This window comes from Vidua chalybeata, chromosome Z, assembly GCF_026979565.1.
Source record: "Vidua chalybeata isolate OUT-0048 chromosome Z, bVidCha1 merged haplotype, whole genome shotgun sequence".
NCBI lineage: Eukaryota > Metazoa > Chordata > Aves > Passeriformes > Viduidae > Vidua > Vidua chalybeata.
Genome location: NC_071570.1, coordinates 67,312,197 through 67,329,428, shown reverse-complemented (window position 1 = coordinate 67,329,428; position 17,232 = coordinate 67,312,197). Strand labels below are relative to the sequence as shown.

The 17,232-nt window shown below is 46.5% G+C and overlaps 1 protein-coding gene across 2 annotated transcripts; it reads right to left on the bottom strand.

Moving 5' to 3' along the window:
• Nucleotides 1-1,238: 1,238 nt before the first annotated feature.
• LOC128782029 (E3 ubiquitin-protein ligase BRE1A-like) lies at nt 1,239-17,126 on the bottom strand. Of its 2 annotated transcripts, none has more exons than XM_053932106.1 (15): nt 15,701-17,126; nt 15,494-15,549; nt 13,985-14,160; nt 10,056-10,107; nt 9,369-9,539; nt 9,078-9,245; nt 8,813-8,960; nt 8,465-8,647; nt 7,116-7,234; nt 6,149-6,295; nt 5,808-5,885; nt 5,385-5,504; nt 3,941-4,081; nt 3,523-3,624; nt 1,239-3,286 (listed from the first exon to the last, which is right to left on the bottom strand). In XM_053932106.1, exons 5-15 carry the CDS (start codon nt 9,495-9,497, stop codon nt 3,110-3,112), a joined length of 1,512 nt encoding a protein of 503 aa, XP_053788081.1. In that variant the 5' UTR covers nt 9,498-9,539; nt 10,056-10,107; nt 13,985-14,160; nt 15,494-15,549; nt 15,701-17,126; the 3' UTR covers nt 1,239-3,109. The 2 variants fall into 2 exon arrangements, with proteins under 2 accessions (XP_053788081.1, XP_053788080.1); XM_053932105.1 differs by having other exon boundaries at nt 13,985-14,228; nt 16,435-17,126.
• Between the last annotated feature and the right edge of the window lie 106 nt (nt 17,127-17,232).

Genomic DNA, 17,232 nt, shown 5'->3' with positions numbered 1-17,232 from the left:
CCTGTATCTCCTGCCACCTGCAGAAATGTTGCCCGGCGTGTTCTTGTTAGGTGTAGTTCAAAGGCTGCCGGCGAATTGAGGAAGACGTTCTACCTATTTGCATCTGTAACCTTTGAAAAGCCCTTGTATATGAAAAGCTGTGCATCAGCACTAAAAGCTGATCACAGTGAGACCCAGACTAATTAGCCTCAAGAGCTGTTTGTTCCCTGCTCAGGGCTTGTTCTCTGATTTTGTGTGTCTGCTCCTTCCAATGCAGGAACATGGGGAAGAGAAATTAGGACATAAAACAGAGAAGTGGGATCCACAGGCCTGCACCTTCATAGGTGTAACAGATCTGGGATGTCCCCACATTCCTGACAAACATGATGGGCAAGGCACTGAGGTTACTTTTGTTGCCTTCCCTTCCCCTCCCTCTGTCCTTCAGAGAATCATTTCCTAGAAAGAGCTTTTTCTTTGTGTAGCATCTGGTACCTCACAACCTCCAACATGACTTGTTTAGAACACATGAATATTGCTCTTTTCATTAAAACACTAGGAAAGAAGTATTTCAGGCCAATTTTGTAAGTATTTTTATCAAGGCTTTTATGTCCTTATCTCTACACACGAGCCCAGAAACATATTATTAAAAAAAAAAAAATTTAAATGTTAATCATATCTTAAGCAAAAATATTTTGCTCCAAACACCAAATCCTTCAACAAATCAGACTTAATCTAAAAGCAAAAATATGAATGGAAAACTGTAAATCATCTAATAACTACTATTAAGCAAGCATTATTTCTGGTGGTTGTCTGAGGAGCTTCTCCCATGTCAAATGCAAAATACGGATTGCTTTGAATTAGTGCATCACCAACTATGCCTTTTCAGGAAAGACTCAACTTACTGCTGCCCAACAGAGACATACTAGTTTCTTGCTTAGCCACTGCTCCAGCCTGATCCCCTGGGGACAAGAGATTGCTGTGGGTTTCTGTGGGAAAGGGAGTGTCACAGGCACATCAATGCCTGCAGACTGTGGCAGAGGGGGGGGATCTGCTGTGACAGCAGGTGCACGGGAGACTGGAGATGAGTTTTTTTCTTTCTTGTCTAAGACACTGAATTTAGAGAATGTTTTCATAAAGAATACCATCACCAGTTTACTTTTTTTACCCCTTATACTTACTAGTAAATTGTAATTATTTCCATACATTCTGTTTCTCGCTGGTTTAATTAAAAGCACAGAGAAACTCAGTTATTTCAGAAATGAGCTTGAAATAAGCTTTTATTTTAAAACAAAACTAAGACTTTTTTCTTGCTAAGGGAGAACAGGAGTTTCCAAAACTCCTCCGTGAAACTAATACAAATTGTTTGAAGTATCCATTTCCTGCCAGGAGCAGAGGGATGCCAACCTGGGCAGAGTTCACACAAAGCTCATTTCAGTAGAAAGGTGATACAAGAGTGACTGGGGATGGACAGAGGGGCTTTGCAGCTCTGCTGGGGCTGCAAAGTTCAGGCTGCTGTTCACAGCTGTAAAAGGAACTCCTGCTGCTGTAGGAAAGCTATTTGAAGATGCAGACAGCTTATTCATGAGCCAGGTCCTGGCGTCATGAAGAAGCATCTGTACCTCAAAATCTACCAGCAGCATTACCACATCATTCCTTAGCCAACTTGCTGCCAGAACCTGTAATCCCAGGAGCAATTTCCAGGGAAAGGGGAGAGGGTTCTACTCTCATTCCTTCTAACAGCTCTTACACCATGGCAGGAACTCTCAGCAGCCCAGGTTCCCCTTGGAAAGGCAGGATGCAGTGTTCCTTCTCACTTTTCAGGATTCCTCATAATTTACAAGGCTTTACTCATATATTCTGAATGTTTTCACCAAGATAATTAATAGGTCAGAGCCTGTGATGAACTCCTTTTACTTTGTATCTGGTATTTCCTGCAGGGAGGGGATGGAGGAAGGCAGGAGATTCCATGCTTCAGGGAAGGGACACCCATGAGACAAACCTCTGAGAGGTGCACCTTCCACACAAATTAAGTTTACAGGGGAAACACTACACCCTAGGAAGAAATGTCACAAATCAACTTCCTGTTTTGATTTTAGGAACAGGCTTCAAATGCTCCAAGCACATGGAGCACTGAGACTCTAAGCCACACCACATCCCTGCCAAAATTCCCAGAAGTCATGACAAAATGGCTGCAGAAATAATGCAGCATCCTGGCCCTCCTGTTGTGCCAGGAATAAGCTACTGAGGATAGAGCCAAAGGGACAAAAGTTGTTCTAGCTGAGCATATTTTGAAAGGAGAGGAAGGAAGAGACCAAGTGTCTCTACTGTAGAAATTTAAAGCTTGTGAGAAATGTTTCCAAGAACTGGACAAAGGATGGGAGAGCAGACAGTACCAGAGGCAGGAGAACCAGAAAAATAAACCAAAGAACAGCTTTAATAAGAATTTGTACATAACAAGGTTAATCTTCATGGTAAGGCTGCAGCAAAGGAACCACTAAAAGTCCTTTTCTGAGAAGGACAATGACAGCAATGCTTCAGCCTAGGGGAAGGTGAGCACATCAACCAGGGCTCATCAGTGGAATGCTATTTTCTAAGGGTCTCCAAGATCTCTCTCCTCTTGGGGATATTTAGATGTGTTTGTTTGGGGTAGGGTTTCCTAGTACACCTGACTCAGGAAGGTGCACAGGTACCTAAGGAATTGCTCCACTGAGTCTACAGATTAATTTCCTTGGTCTCTATTGGGCCTGTTAATTGGGAAACTCTTCCCTCTCAGGAGCAGTGCCATTCCTTGATGGGACTTAATTAGCATCCAAAGCAGAGCCCTCAAATAAAGCTCTCACTAATCTCTGCGGCAGCTCAGCTTCCATCCCACCAAGGCAGCACTTCAGCTGCATGTTCCCGCCTTGGCAGTGTGAAAGCAAGGGATGAGACATTTCCTCTCAGGCACAAAGAGCACACAAAAACTGAGGGCAAGACCAAAGGGACAGGGCCAAGAAAGGAAGCAAGATCCAGAGTGTGTTTCTTTTGAGACCCTGAAGGCTCCTCCCAGAAGACACTGCAGCTCAGGCAGCAGCAGCTGAGAGGGAGGGAAGGAGGCTGGCTCAGCACCAGCAGGGGCTCTGAGAGGGCCTCAGCCGATGTAGATCCTGTGGAAGTCGTTGGCCCCAAAGGCTGCATTGCACTTGGGGCACTTGCGCTGCCGCGTGTCGTAGCGCGTCTTCACACACTCGAAGCAGAAGACGTGGAAGCACTTGGTGAGCACTGCGTCCTTCTTGCGCATGTTGCAGCACGGGCACGTCAAGCGGGCCTACAACACACACACACACACACACAGACACACAGAGCTCTGAGGGGCCCTGCAGGCCAGCTGCTGTGCTCAGAGATGTCTCAACATGTAGGTACTTCCATTCCTCAGAAGGACAATGTGGTTTCTCCAGTGCCAGAGTACAGACGAGAGATGTCAGACACTGAAAGTGCGCCTACACACCTTCTGACTAAAGTAAAAAGGGAATCACAGTATCTGTGATGGACACAGATACTCACCTTGTAATCCTTGATTTCCTCCATCAGGATCTCATCACAGTTGGGAACCATGTCAGGCTTCTTTGTGGTTTCCAGCTTCCTGCGCAACCTAGAAATATCTTCCTGCAGAAAAACAGGAGACCGAGTGAAGGAGCAGTACATTCTCTGTCAGCTTCTTCAGGGACCAAAGAGAATGTGCACCTGGCTAAGTCATGCCAGCCATAGTTTCATCCCCTATAATCCAAGAGACAACATGATCATCTGATGCCACAAGTACTGTCAGTTATCAGGGGACAAAATCTGAAAGAGCCAAGACCTGATGAAGCCAAAATCAAAGTGAAACTGGATACCAAGAACAGTTCAGCTCTGCAAGCTCAGTGTACAAGGAGAAGGACACTAAAGCAGACAGATCTTGAAGGATTGTGCATAGGGTATATACCTCAGCCCTTTTGAAGTTGAACATCTCCTTCTCTCTAGTTACTCTGTTTTCCACAATCTCCTCCTGAAAATCATGTAACTTCTTCTGAGCCAGCTCTAGCTGGGCCTTCAGATCATCTGCAAGCTGGGCTGCATCCATGGCCTGAGAAAGAAAACCAGTATGTAAGGACCAAACACAGAAGAACAGCTCTAGTGGTTTCTAGTCCCTCGTTATTACCTTATTATCAACAAGTTCTAATCATTTAGCTTCAAGATTCCTTTGGGCAGAGCCAAACCTTGGCACACTGCAATGCACATCTCTTACAAAAACACAAATGATCATCCAATTATCTTCTTAACGTATTTTCAGCCTTCCAGCTTCCATGTCTTCTCTATTAAAGTGTTCAGAGGCAGTTCAATAGCTGAACTAGACAGAACTGCAAGATACCTATTTCTAACAATCTCTCTTCACCAGTTTTCTTCTCACTTTATAACCAAGTGCCCTTGATACCACAAATCATCATATTAAACACAGGTGACTGCTGAATTCTCCTCTTCATAGGGATATTCCTGCTTTCCTTTCTGTCTGGTTTAATGTAATTTCTGCATTTCTACTAAATTTTAACATAATGACTGACAGAAAGAGAAATTTTAAAAAACCCCCTTTGAATTCTCCTTATAAAGATAGTTAGCAAATGATTGTGACTAGCAGCAGAAAAACAGACACATATATACATGCATTCAGCTTAAAACTAATTAGGGGAGGGGAAAAAAAAAGCTGTAAGCTAAAGACCACTTCTCTCAAAACAAACTCATGTAGATAAACAGAATTCAGAGGTGCCTCAAGACAGTTCCCAGCATCAGATCTCTGGATTTAGGTTATCAAGACAGATGTTTCTTATAACCGGCACTGACCACTACGATGAAATTTGGATTATTCTCTCCATGATATACTTATCTACCACAGAGCCACAGCTTCTTGTGTTACCACCTTTAAAACATCACAAACTCATAGGCTGTTTCCTATCTAGCCATCTCCCACAGTGGGAAAGACAGAAATTCATTGACTCTTTCAAGAGCCTCTCTCCCCACACAAGTTCCCTGATTGTTTCTGTTCTCTGGTTCCACTTGCACAGGACGTGGGGAAGGTGGAGGAGGGATCACTACTTGTAAAGAGGTGAAAACAGTTTTAACCAGACATGGTTATTAAAATGGACTCAAAGATCAGAACGGGACACGGGCAGGAAACCATTACAATTTCCAACGGTGGCCACACGGTGTCACCAACGCACTGAGCTGCAAGCGGAGCCACAGACTCACTGAATTGTACCTGGTGCAAAGCGTAACACAGCTGAAGAGCAGGCTCAGAACTGCTAATGAGGTTTTCTGCAGACACACTACTGCAAAGCTGAGGGCAGCCCGTCCCACAGAACACCTTCGCCCTCACACGGCTACAGATGTCTCACCTTGAGCTTTTCATTCTGTGTTGTTACTTCCTCAAGATCCTGACGTAGTTCCTCCAGTTCATTAAGGCGATTCCCAGCAAGCTCTTTATTCTCTTCCAGCTCTGCATTCATCTCCTCAGACTGTTGGGATAAACTGCTTGTAAATCCTACTGTTAATGTGTCTCCTGAGAAAGCTAGTGAACTATCTGTTCATGCAGTAACAGCAATTACAGACTGAGCAGTCAGGTAACTTGACCAAGCGAGTCTAATTCCATCAGGTGTTTTTTAAGTAGAAAACTCATACACAGACAAAGAGTCACCCAGCTTTGTGGTACAGGATCCAAAAATGATCTAAAATAAGTATCTAAATTCTGTTCAAATTGTGGCCCTTGTTCTCCTTGGCTGTATTCTTGCCCTTGCCCACAGCCAAGCTCCTGACCTCACCTTGCGGGCATTAATGGTGATTGTTCCCCCATAGAGGCTGCTCCCAGCTCCATACACCTTGTAGCCTTTGGAATTTACCTGCAAAAAAATGCAAGAGATTTCCTCAAGACCCAGTGAAATACTGACAAGAGTGATGCAGCAGATGCAAGACCAAAGAAGGTACACAGCAGGGTCTCAGCTCTCCCAGCAAAGTCCCAGAGAGGATGTCACACAGCAAAGTCCCAGAGAGGATGTCACACAGCAAAGTCCTAGAGAGGATGTCACACAGCAAAGTCCCAGAGAGGATGTCACATGCCCATCCAACACCACCCCCATTCCCAGGTTTCCCGGCCAGTGCTTACTCGTTCCAGGACGTCAGCCAGGTGGCGGTTGAGCCTCTGCTCCCTCTTGCGGATCTTGTCAATGTCCCACTGAAGGTCGTCAATCATGGTCTCCAGGACAGACACTCGGGATTCTGCTGTCTCCACCCTCTCTTGCAGCTTGGAGAACTGCAATCAAAGGAGTGCTTCAGCCAGCACATTGCATAGTGCCAATTTTTCCTGATGCTGCCAGGAGTCATTTCTCTTATTCATCATGTGCTTCTCGTCTTTTGCTGTGGTGACAGACTATTCCATGAACTGTCCTGAATTTTACACTGGCCAAATCTCAAGACACCAATAAAAATAAAACAGAAAATGGAGGAAGAGCAGGAAGCCAGTAATATCTGGCAGAACACAGAGGCAGCCACCTCAGCTAATTCAAAGGCTGTTTTGATTTTAATCTTTTCAATCCCTATGTCCATCTACTCTACACAGCACCTAAGTGCTCAGAGGTCTAACGCTCGGCAAGACCAGCATTAAGACAATTTTTAAATGAACTGAAATCTCTCAAACAAATGCTGCTAATAATGTGAATCCTTTAACAACTGGGATCATCCTGTAACTGATAACATTACACTGCCAAACAACACAGAGAAACCAAGTAACTGAGAATGACAGGGATGTCACCTCCACTGTTCCAGGTATCTACACAGCCACCTCAGCATCATCTGCCCCTAGTTCCTCTGCTCTCCCCTTTCCTTAAAAGTTAAATCCATTCAGTTCACCGACTTGCTTCTAGCCTTTCCTTTAGTGATGTAACAAGCAAATCAATCTGATTTATATGGAAAATCTATGTACAGCTCTCCACAACAACAACCTTTTTCATAACGTTCAAACCATGTTCCTCCTGTGCCTCTCCAAGGAAATGAGCTGCTTTCCAATCTATGGGAACCATAAATTATGCTAAGCAGGTCCCCAAAGCAGATTTCTTTCTCTTCCCTTTTTATACCTCCTGAGACATGACTCTGTGCTTCTCCTGAAGAACATCAGCCAGTTCCTGCAGCCGTCCATTCTCATGTGACAGGTAGGTATTCAGCTCCACTACTGCTTCTTCCATCAGTGAAATATCTGAAAGGTGCACAAAGAAAAGGAAATTAATGGAAATCAATGAAGACTGATTTTAATTCCTGAACAGCAAAGAGAGAAATAAGAAAACAGAAAAGGAGATTTCTGGGTCTAACTTCAGTTTACTTTTATCTCTCCCATGCATGCTTCCTGAGGGCCTGATCTCCACCCACAGAGAGCTTTGACCTGCACTCCATAAGCAAAAGGCTCTGCAGTTTAACAGTGCTGCCCATTTCTGACCTGGGGGCCATCCCCTCTCACCAGAGATCACTTCAGCTGTTCTGTGCCAGCAACCCAGAGCATGCCCTTGGAACCCAGGGACACCCCAATGCTGCCCAAGTTCATGCATAAACCTGCTGCAACAGGTGGCCCAGGGTGACACACCAGGCCAACACACCATGACACCACGTGACAACAACAGCACCAGGGTGACAGGTGAAACTAAAGCACCTGAGGACAGGCTCACATGGCACCAGTGTCAAAGCTACTACAGTTTATGACTGCCAGCCAAGGACAGCAACACTTCCCTACACCAATGCCAGACTTGGTCAGAGCACACAGAAGGCACATCAAGCATGAGCTGATAATCCACACAAGGCTTCTTTCAAAAGATTAAAAATCTAACCTTAAGCTAATGATGATTGTTCCACAGTCATCTGAGTCTGAAGTGAATCTGCTGCATTAATTTTTAGAAGCTGGTCATTTGGCTTTTTCTGCAGAACTCTGCTACATTCAAAACTGACTGCTACACTAAGCACACCACACCATGAGATGGGTACAGTTTTGCTCAGCACTCAGTGGAAACTGAGCAGCTTGTTATTCCTACACCTTCTATTAAACTGCAAAGAAAGAGTCCACTATCAGTTTGCAATGCTGATTTCACTTCTTTACTTGTAAGCATAAAGCATTTCATGTGGAGGCTGAGGACAGCTGGCTGAGAAGGTTCAACTGCTCTCTGACTTCTCAGGCACATGAACACAGTACTGGCGGAAACAAGCTGCCCAATACTCTGGGCAGAGCCCTCAGCATTCAAATACAGAGGTAGCTACAATGCACTTCTGGCACATGATCCTTCAGAAAAGGTTTGGATAACAAGAGGCTGGAAAGCCAAACAAATTCATTTTGAGAAACACATGCATGTGAGAAGGACTAGATCTTAATGTCTACAATGCAGGATCAGGTCTAAGGTGGGGGCAGATAAGCATTCTTGAATACCTGCCACCTTGGTCATACCTCCACTATTCAGCTTGTGAGACAGCACATCCACCTTCTCCTGCAGCTTGTCATACATTGTCACAATCTGGGCAACAGCACGGCGGGAGGACTCCACACGCTCCTGCAGCTGAGATTCTATCTCCTCACTGGTACTGCTAGCTAGAGTGGCCAGGAAGGAGAATGCTGGCTCCAGTCCTTCCCCTGGGAACATAAAGAGGTGAGAAGAAGTGAGTGTGTTCCAGAAGGTAGCATATCACTGCTCTTTACAATCACAAAAAAAAGTGTCAGTCAGCCTTTAGAAATGGGTGTCAGCATTGTCCATAGCTGAAATCCACCTTTCCCACTGTCCCCAGACAGGTGCCTCACCTCGTTTCCTCTCATCTTTGCGCTCCTGGTTACTGTCAGAGTCTGGTTCAGGTTCTGGCACCACCAGTGCTTTTCTTTCAGACAACAGGTCTCCAAGACTTTGGTCCAGGTCGAAGCGTTTAAGGATGATGCGGATATTTTCATCAAACTGAATGATGGGACAGGCAAGGCCAGACAAGATAAAGAATGGATGTGAACAAAAGGACTGCAGTGGTTCAGGGGAGACAAGAAAACTGCATATGAAGTAACAAAAGCTGTTACCAACCTGATTCCAGTAGCGGTTGATGATCAGCAGAGAGGCATCGTCAGTGGCCTGCCGACGCTCCAGCTTCTCAATGTGCTCCCGCAGCTCATCTTCGATGGCCTGGCGCTGGTCAAGCATCTCCACGAGCTTCCGGTTCTTGGTCTGCAGGGTCCGGATGTCCAGCTCCTCCTGGGCACAGGCACATGGCACACAGGCCAGGTCACAGAAAGACTCAACCTGACCCCAGAGACATTTCTGCCTCCAGATGAAAAAAACCAAAAGGTGGAGTGGGGGTATGCAAGGAAGACATACCGCTGAAGAAACACCACCAAGTTTAATGGTCTCCACAGTAGTGCCCGAATCTTCAACCCCTGCCTTCTTTTCTGGAGGTGCAGAAGGGCCAGGCTCTCCAGCCGTCCGTTTATTGCCAATTCCAGACATGGTGGCTGAAGCGTACAGATTCCCACCTTCTCCAAGTTCTCCCTGAACATTAAAGAACACTATTAAAAAACCATCAAATACACATCCACGCGGTCAATTTGATTTGTGGATTTTAACATGCTAACCCATCACGGTAACAAAATGCCCAAAACAGAGAAGATCATGGAACCAGAAAGATTTTGAAAAATATTTGTTGGGAGGAATGGATTAAAAGTGGAAGACTGGTAAGGAGGACTGTAAATCATTCAAGTGACCTTGCAGCTGGGAATAACCCTTGACAAGCCAGTGATCCTCTGGCACAGGCTGAGTTTAAGGGTGCCCACATCTCTAATACTACACAACTGCCCAGGTGTTGCTTTGGGGATCCCACAAGTAGCAAGGTAGTGGAAATAAATCTATTCCTTGTGTTCTAACAGGGAGTTTGTGCCAGCCTGTGCTGACTCACACATTCTGGTCCAACACTAGCAGTAAAAGACACCAGCAGGACCTGCAGTGCAAGCAGAAAGTTCATGGGGAAAATATCCACTGCTCTGTGATATTAAAATGGAAGCACTGTACCTTATCACCCTCTTTGCAAAAAAATCTTCATCCAGGTTCACTCTCTGCTTTTCTGCATTAACAAAAATGAACCAGGTTAGACTTTGGAAAAAAATGAGACAGTGTGGATGTGGCACCAGTTCACTGCACAACTGTTCCTATTGAATCTACACACAAAGCCAGTCAAAGCTGAGGGCAGCAACACCCTGGAAATAAATGAGCTCTGTACTTAGCTCACAAAACCTACAGAACTGAAAAGCAACTTGGAGCCAGGGCTTGCAAAGACCCATTCCAAGAGTTTTGCTGTCTACCAGGAGAGATGCCAACATTTTTCAAGACAACCTGCTCCTAACTCAATCCAGTCTGAAAAGCTCTGGACTAGAGAATCACAGAACAGCTGGGGCTGCAAGGGAGGACAGGAGGTCACCTGCCCCGTGCTCCTGCATGAAGCAGACTCAGCCAAAGCAGGTCCAGTCCAGGGCCTGCCAAGGGCCCTGTCCAGGCAGCCTGAGCACCTCCAGGCACAGAAACTCAGCCATGGCTCTGGGCAGCCCCTCTAGTGCTTGATCATCCTCAACATCAAAAAAGGCTTTTCTCATGTCTGAACAGTATTTCCTGTAGTTCCCCAAAATATTATTGAGCACAATTACAAGTGTATCCTCAAAAGGTTTCCAACACAAATGGAGCGGCTGGAGATGAAACATGGAACCAATCAGATCTTCACTAGACGTGACCTGCATCCTTCTCCCACAGCCACTGGTGCTGTGCCAGCCTCTAGACTGAATGAAACCAGAAGTGAATGAAGTGCAGACCGTATCAGTAAAACCTGACTTGTTCCATTTAAGCCTCTAATGGCATTGACAGTCAAACTAGGGGTTATGAACTGAACCTTCCAGTTCCTACCTGCTTTAATTGAGCAGTTCTACTGAAAGCAACAAGGCCATTGCCTTTTGTAGATGAAGCTGGTACACTGCTTTGCCAAATCTCAGCATTTCACAAGCACCTCAGCTTGGAAGTGCCCTTCATCGTATGCAAAATAGTATAAAGATTATTTCTAAGTGAGTTATTGAAACAGCACATATGGGTATCCTGTGAGATATCTTTTAAGAGAAACATTAAATTACACCGCAAATTTAAAAAGACAACTGTCATGGAACCATTTTCCTTCTCTTAGCAGCAGCACTGACTTAAGCTGGAATTCCAAACTCAAGTTAGCTTGGTGGTAGAACGTTTACAGATTCCAAGTATGTGCATGGGTTTTACAGGCATTTGGAAAGCTGGGAGGAAAGCTGGGAGGGAGTGAAGTTTAGGTTAACTTGCAGGAAAAAAATGTTCCCTCCTGAAAGCTCAATTACTGTCTTGTTTATGGTGGTGAATGTGCCTAAAGAGGTAGAAATAAGAGCAGTTAAGGGATATCAGGCAGGGTTTTCAGAAGAAACAACAGGTAATCAACTGCTCGGTGGTGATGTTTAGAAAGCAGGCTTCTGCCAGGGGTTTCTGGGATCCTCCCTTTGCTCCCGGTGACCCAGCTGTTGCCAAGGGGAGGGGGAGGTGGTGATGCTGTTGCTGTCTTTTCCACCAGAGGGGTTGGAGATATTAAAGGTAGTGAGGCACAAGCAAGAAGGAGAACTGATTAACAGAGGGCAGTAAACAGTGGATGCCAGGAGTTTTGACCCTTGCAAAGGGTGTTGGGAGAGCTCCATGGGGTGAGTCATTGGGACTTTTGAGGATTGGCAGAGACATTCTTCAAGATGTACTGCCTTGGGTCTTTTTGTTTTAGCAAAACGAGCTAATGAGGGGTGTCTGGCTAAAATTAATAGCCAGACTACAAAGGAGATTGCAAAGCAGGGAAATGACCTTGGGCTCTATGTCCTTTCCAGGGATGTTGTGTATTTTACTGAGATGCCCTGGGCAAGAGGGCTTAGATGTTCTCTGGTAGAGGTATGCTGGCTGGCAGGGTGGCCAGAGGAGTTTCTAGCAGCCTCAGCAACTATTTGATCAGTGTGAGAAACGAGGCTCACTCTTTAAAATTTTTAAAGGTGTAATAAGGGATAAAGCAAAAGTAACAGCACTGGGTGCATAGCCACATGTGTCGCTGGTGAGGCAGGGATGGAAATGAAGAGACCCCATCTTCAGAAGGCAAAGAATAATCTTTATTAACAAGTATCATTCCTCTTTTATAACCAAGATCGCTAAGGTGAAATATGATTGCTCTCAAAGTGAAAACCTTTCACACCATTGGTGCACCATGAATAGCACACTGTGGTAGAACATATCTATAAACAACATGAACAGAAAGAGAGATAATGATTGTTTTCATTCCTTCTCCTAACTTTCCCAGGCTAGGCCTGGGAGAATTCTCTTTTCTCTCTGACTGAACTGAGAATATCCACACACATGCACACAGTTAACTATAACAACTCTTATATACTTTTTCATTGCGTTAGTCAAATACATATTCATGAAAATTATGCATATTCAAACATTCCTTTGAGTATACATATTCCAGGGAATTCTTTATCTTAGCTCAACCCCTGACCTCATCTTCTTAGACTACATGCCACAATGCAGATGTGATTTTGAGAGTTATGGGCTACCCCAGACGGAGTCCCACAGGGTAACCCTCAGTTAGCTGGTCAACGGGTGCCTGGATAGCGTAATTAAAATCCCCACCAGGAAGACGGAAGGACTCTTGAGCTGCTGGAATCCGAGTGGGTTCACTGAGGATTGATCAAAGGAGTAGGGATGCAGAAATAGGAGCAGGGAGACAACCACACTCAGGGAAAGCAGACTCCGAGAGCCCCAGAGAAGGAGAGGCCAGAGTCTATAACTGGGGAGGGAAGGAGTAACTAGAAGTAACAAATGATCCAATGGGAAGAGGGTGTAAGGGAGGAACAGGGATGGGGTAACATAAACTGGGCCAATGAGGGAAAAGGGAAGGAGTGGTTTACAGAGGGAACCATTAGGAACAACGAGAACAGGGAACTTTCCAGAACTTGGGGAGATGACAACCACAAACTGACAGGTGATGGGCATGTGCTCATTTGCACTGGGGTGCAGAGGACCCTGGGGAAATGCCTTATGCTAAACGACTGTAGGTTCCCATGGCATTCCCACACTGTCTTCCCCATGGGCACATCCCACAGAAAGGCTTGTATTTTATTTCCTCATGAGGCCCCCTGGTCTGTGGTTAGAATTACTGATAGCCAAAGGGTCAGTGGTAGATTCCTCCTTGCTCTTTTGGTGTTACTTGCTTGGTTCTTTTCAAAATTATCTTATCATACAAGACGTTCTAGCCATTTTTAGAAGTACTTCCAATCAACATTAGCTATTTCACTACTTGTCAGTTAGTTACAACAATAAAGGCATTAGTTCTTATTTCACAGCTAAATTACTTCTGCAAAAGTTATAATACACATTACATAGCCTCTCTTTCAATATTTTGTGAAAGCATAAACTATAATATATATCACACTAAAATATACAATCTACACAGGGATTAGGGTATTAACCATAAAAGGCTGACAAATTACACTGGATCAAAAGCAGTTAAAAAGAGATTACAAATTGTACTATATCAAAATAATTTACTAAAGCAAATAATAGCGAAAGCAAATAATTACATAAATTATTGATAACAATCAGTTAACAAATGGTTTCTGAATATGGGATTGTGAAGGCAGTGGACTTGCATGGGGGAACTCGTTTTACAGGGGGATCCTTCAAGGGATTATGGCTGCTTTGAGGTTTCAGTGGGACCTCCATACCCCCTGGCACCCTGAGAATTCAGGTCAAGTAGAAAGGATGAATGGAGGAATAAACACCCTTTGAAGCTGGTGACAGAAACGAAGATGCCATGGGTACAGCTTTTGCTTTAGCTTTGGCAAGAATGAGAGCCAAAGCCATGGGAATATTCAATTATTTCCCTTTGAATTGTTTGAGGTTCTTACCTTGTTCATTTTCAAGGTGGCAGAGAGGAGAAGATCTATATTTAAACCAGTATGTGACCAGTATGCCATGTCTTGTGAAATCTCTTTGACAGGAAGCCCAGTTAGCACAGTCGCTGCCTTTGGACTTTGCTGTTCATAACATCCAACTGGGATTTCAGGGAGAGAAGCCAGGAGACCTGAACACAGATGGACCCATCACACTCGAGTCAAGGTCTTGAAAGGCCCAAAGATTTGGGCATCTCAGCTGGAACAAAAGCAAGGGAGACCTCGACTATCAGTAGCCATGGACAAGGACTTCTAGTGACTAATGGGTTAATATGAACTGTAATTATCTACTTTATTATCTGTATTTACTTGCCATATCTGATGCAGGGACGAGACATGGAAAAGTTGGCAGAGGGTGTTTCAAATGGTCCATGTTGTGAAAAAGGGTTAATAATAGCTAGGGTTTGTGAAGACAAATTGAGAAGTAAAAAGAGGAGGTGTAGCAGTCAGAGGCCCTGCAAGGCCTCCATGGCGGTCACTAGCCTAAGATAAGAAATGCAGTCATGATGAGTGGACCAGAGCTGCCCCTCTTCTGCACATCAGACCCCTGTTATCTCTCTGTAAGGCTATAGGTCGTATTCTCCTTGACCCCAGCCACTGAACAAATCCCGATCTCCCAATAGCCCATTTAAACCCATACCTTTGCCCTGTTCAGCAGAAGAGCTGTCACTGGAACCCTTTGCAGAAGCTGCCAATAAAGACATCTCCGCAGAACTCCACACAGCCTTCACCTCTCTCCATCCCTACCTCTGCTGAGGCACTTTGCGAGCACAGAGCTGAAAGCACTAAGAGCTGAAATCACTCCACAAGTGCTCGCTAAAGTAGCCAGCGGCTCGGAGCTAGCCAGGGGCCCAGACAGGCTGTGCCTCATCAGCACAGTGCTATCCGGGACACCTACGGCGGCTGTTGCCCCGGGGGCCAGACGGACCCCCGGGACTCCAAACCGCAATAAGGAGGGATTAAGAGGAAAGGTGTGTGCTAACATCTTTACTAATAATTGAATGGTTGATATTGATTACAAATAATTGAATGGTAGAGACATTAATAGGGTCTTAATGTCTCTACTGACTTTGGGCAGCAGGTTTGTTGCAGAGCTCAGACAGTTTGGCTCCTGAGATAGACAAGTGGGTCTGCACATGCCTGAGCTTCGGAACTTTGGGGTAGAACAGGAGGTTCGAGGGTGGATATGCGGTAGGCGATTCGGGATGGCTGTACCGCAGGCAAAGAGGAAAGGCAGAGGAAAACATGCAGCCTGGAGTTTAGGATAAAAGGAGGCTGCGCCCTCCGAAACCCCGAGAGAGAAAACCCCACAGTTGTGTGCCCCGGTTGACTTTTCTCCCTTTATTCGAATAAAGTTGAAGGGACTCATCTGTCGCCTTTTCAGACGTAAACCCTAGCGTTTGTGGATCTTCCTGACACCAGGAAAGCATGGAGTTTCCCCCTCTGGAGACATCCCAAACTCACCTGGCTGTGTTCCTCTGTCACTTGCTCCAAGGGTCTCTGCCTTGCCTGAGGGTGATCTTGTTATGAACAAGTTCATAAGTTAATGTGGTTAGAGCTGTTAATGCACTTAAAGTTGTAATAAGCTAACTATGTTGATAACTGTTAAACCCTTGTTGTACCCCCACTGTTAACTCCCTTACATGCACCCTGATTGTACCCCCCCCTTACCTGTACCCTTACTGAATCCCTCGGGTATTGCCTCTGCTGCGCCCCAAAATGGCAGCTGGAAACACTCCCGGGAATATGCAAATTAAGAAAAGCTCAAGAAAATCCAATGCAAGACCCTAGAAACGACGAGCCAGCCCAAAATTTGAAGAACTAAGTGACTGGACCTACTGGCAGGAAGTCCCTCTACTCCACCAACATGGTTTTAAAGGTCACCATCACCTGTAGAACTGGACTAGAATGAGGACCCTAGCCAATGAGCCAGAAGACATTTTCTTAGGTATGCCCATGAGGATGGAAGCCCCAGTTCCGCTGTGAAGCAGAACTGATCACCTCCTCCTTTGTGTCGCCAAAGGGAGCAGCGGCGGAGTGTGCAACCCCTCGGGCCCCCACCCAGAGCTGATCGCTCAATAAGGGCATTAAAAAGGAGCTGGTATCCTGGCCCATTTATTACAATCTCAACCTGACCGATCCTGTGATTCAGCTTCCCACACACACCAGCTGCTCCCACACCTCCTCCACTCTCCCACATCCCACAGGGGTCCTGCCGCTAAACCCGGCATCTTCCCACAGCCCCAGCCGGACATGCTGCGGGCCCATCCCTCCCTCTGCGGGTGTGCGCTGCCTCCAGCCCCCAGCTGCCTCCATCCTCCACACAGCCACCTCCCGGCTCTCCCTGGCCCTGGCCTTCCCCACAGACCCACCACCGCCCCGTCCGGCCGCCCTTTCGCCCTCACCCATCAGTGGGGGCAAAGCCGGCACCAGCACTCCCACCAAAGATGGCGGCGTGGGCAGAGCTGCCCTCACCCACACACAGCCCCGGCGGAGCAGCCGCCTCCCTGCCCGCCGCTGGAGCCGTGTCTCAGCCAGACGGGGCAGGAAGGGTGTCGGAGATGCTGAATGTGGGCAAAAAGTTCTGTGCCAGACATGGTGTGGCAGCAGGGTCGGGCAGTGATGGTCCCCCTGCATTAGGCACTGGAGAGGCCACACCTCTAGTGCTGTGTTCAGTTCTGGGCCCCTCAGTTCAGGAAGGACACTGAGGAGCTGGAGTGTGTCCAAAAGAATGTCTTCAAGTCTCTTCATCACTTCCCCTTCGCCCATTTGACCTGTCTGCTTGGAAGTGAGGAACTCTGAAACCCCTACCAAATAGGGAAGCTATTTAGACTAAGACCTTTTTCCTGACTTCGGCTATGCAGAAATGAGAGTGATTTTGTTTTCACTGGACAAAGAGCAAGAGCTTCCGATGGGATTTCTCAATTTGGACCTTTCTGAAAGCTCCTGCGCTTGCCTTGGCGGTTTGGGGCTGTACTGCAAAGCAAAGGCGGTAGGATGACTGCAGCCAGGGAAAGAGAGGGTTTGCACCTGGCCCTGCCGTGCCGACCCCGGCCAGCCTCGGCAGCCGCCCGGCCCACGCCGTGCCCGCAGCCCCGGCTCTGCCGCGCTCGTCCCTGCCAAGTCCGGCCCGCGCAGGGGCCGCGCTGGGCGCGCGCGGGCCCGTGCGCAGCGCCCCCCTCAGGCCGCGCGCCGCCGGCGCA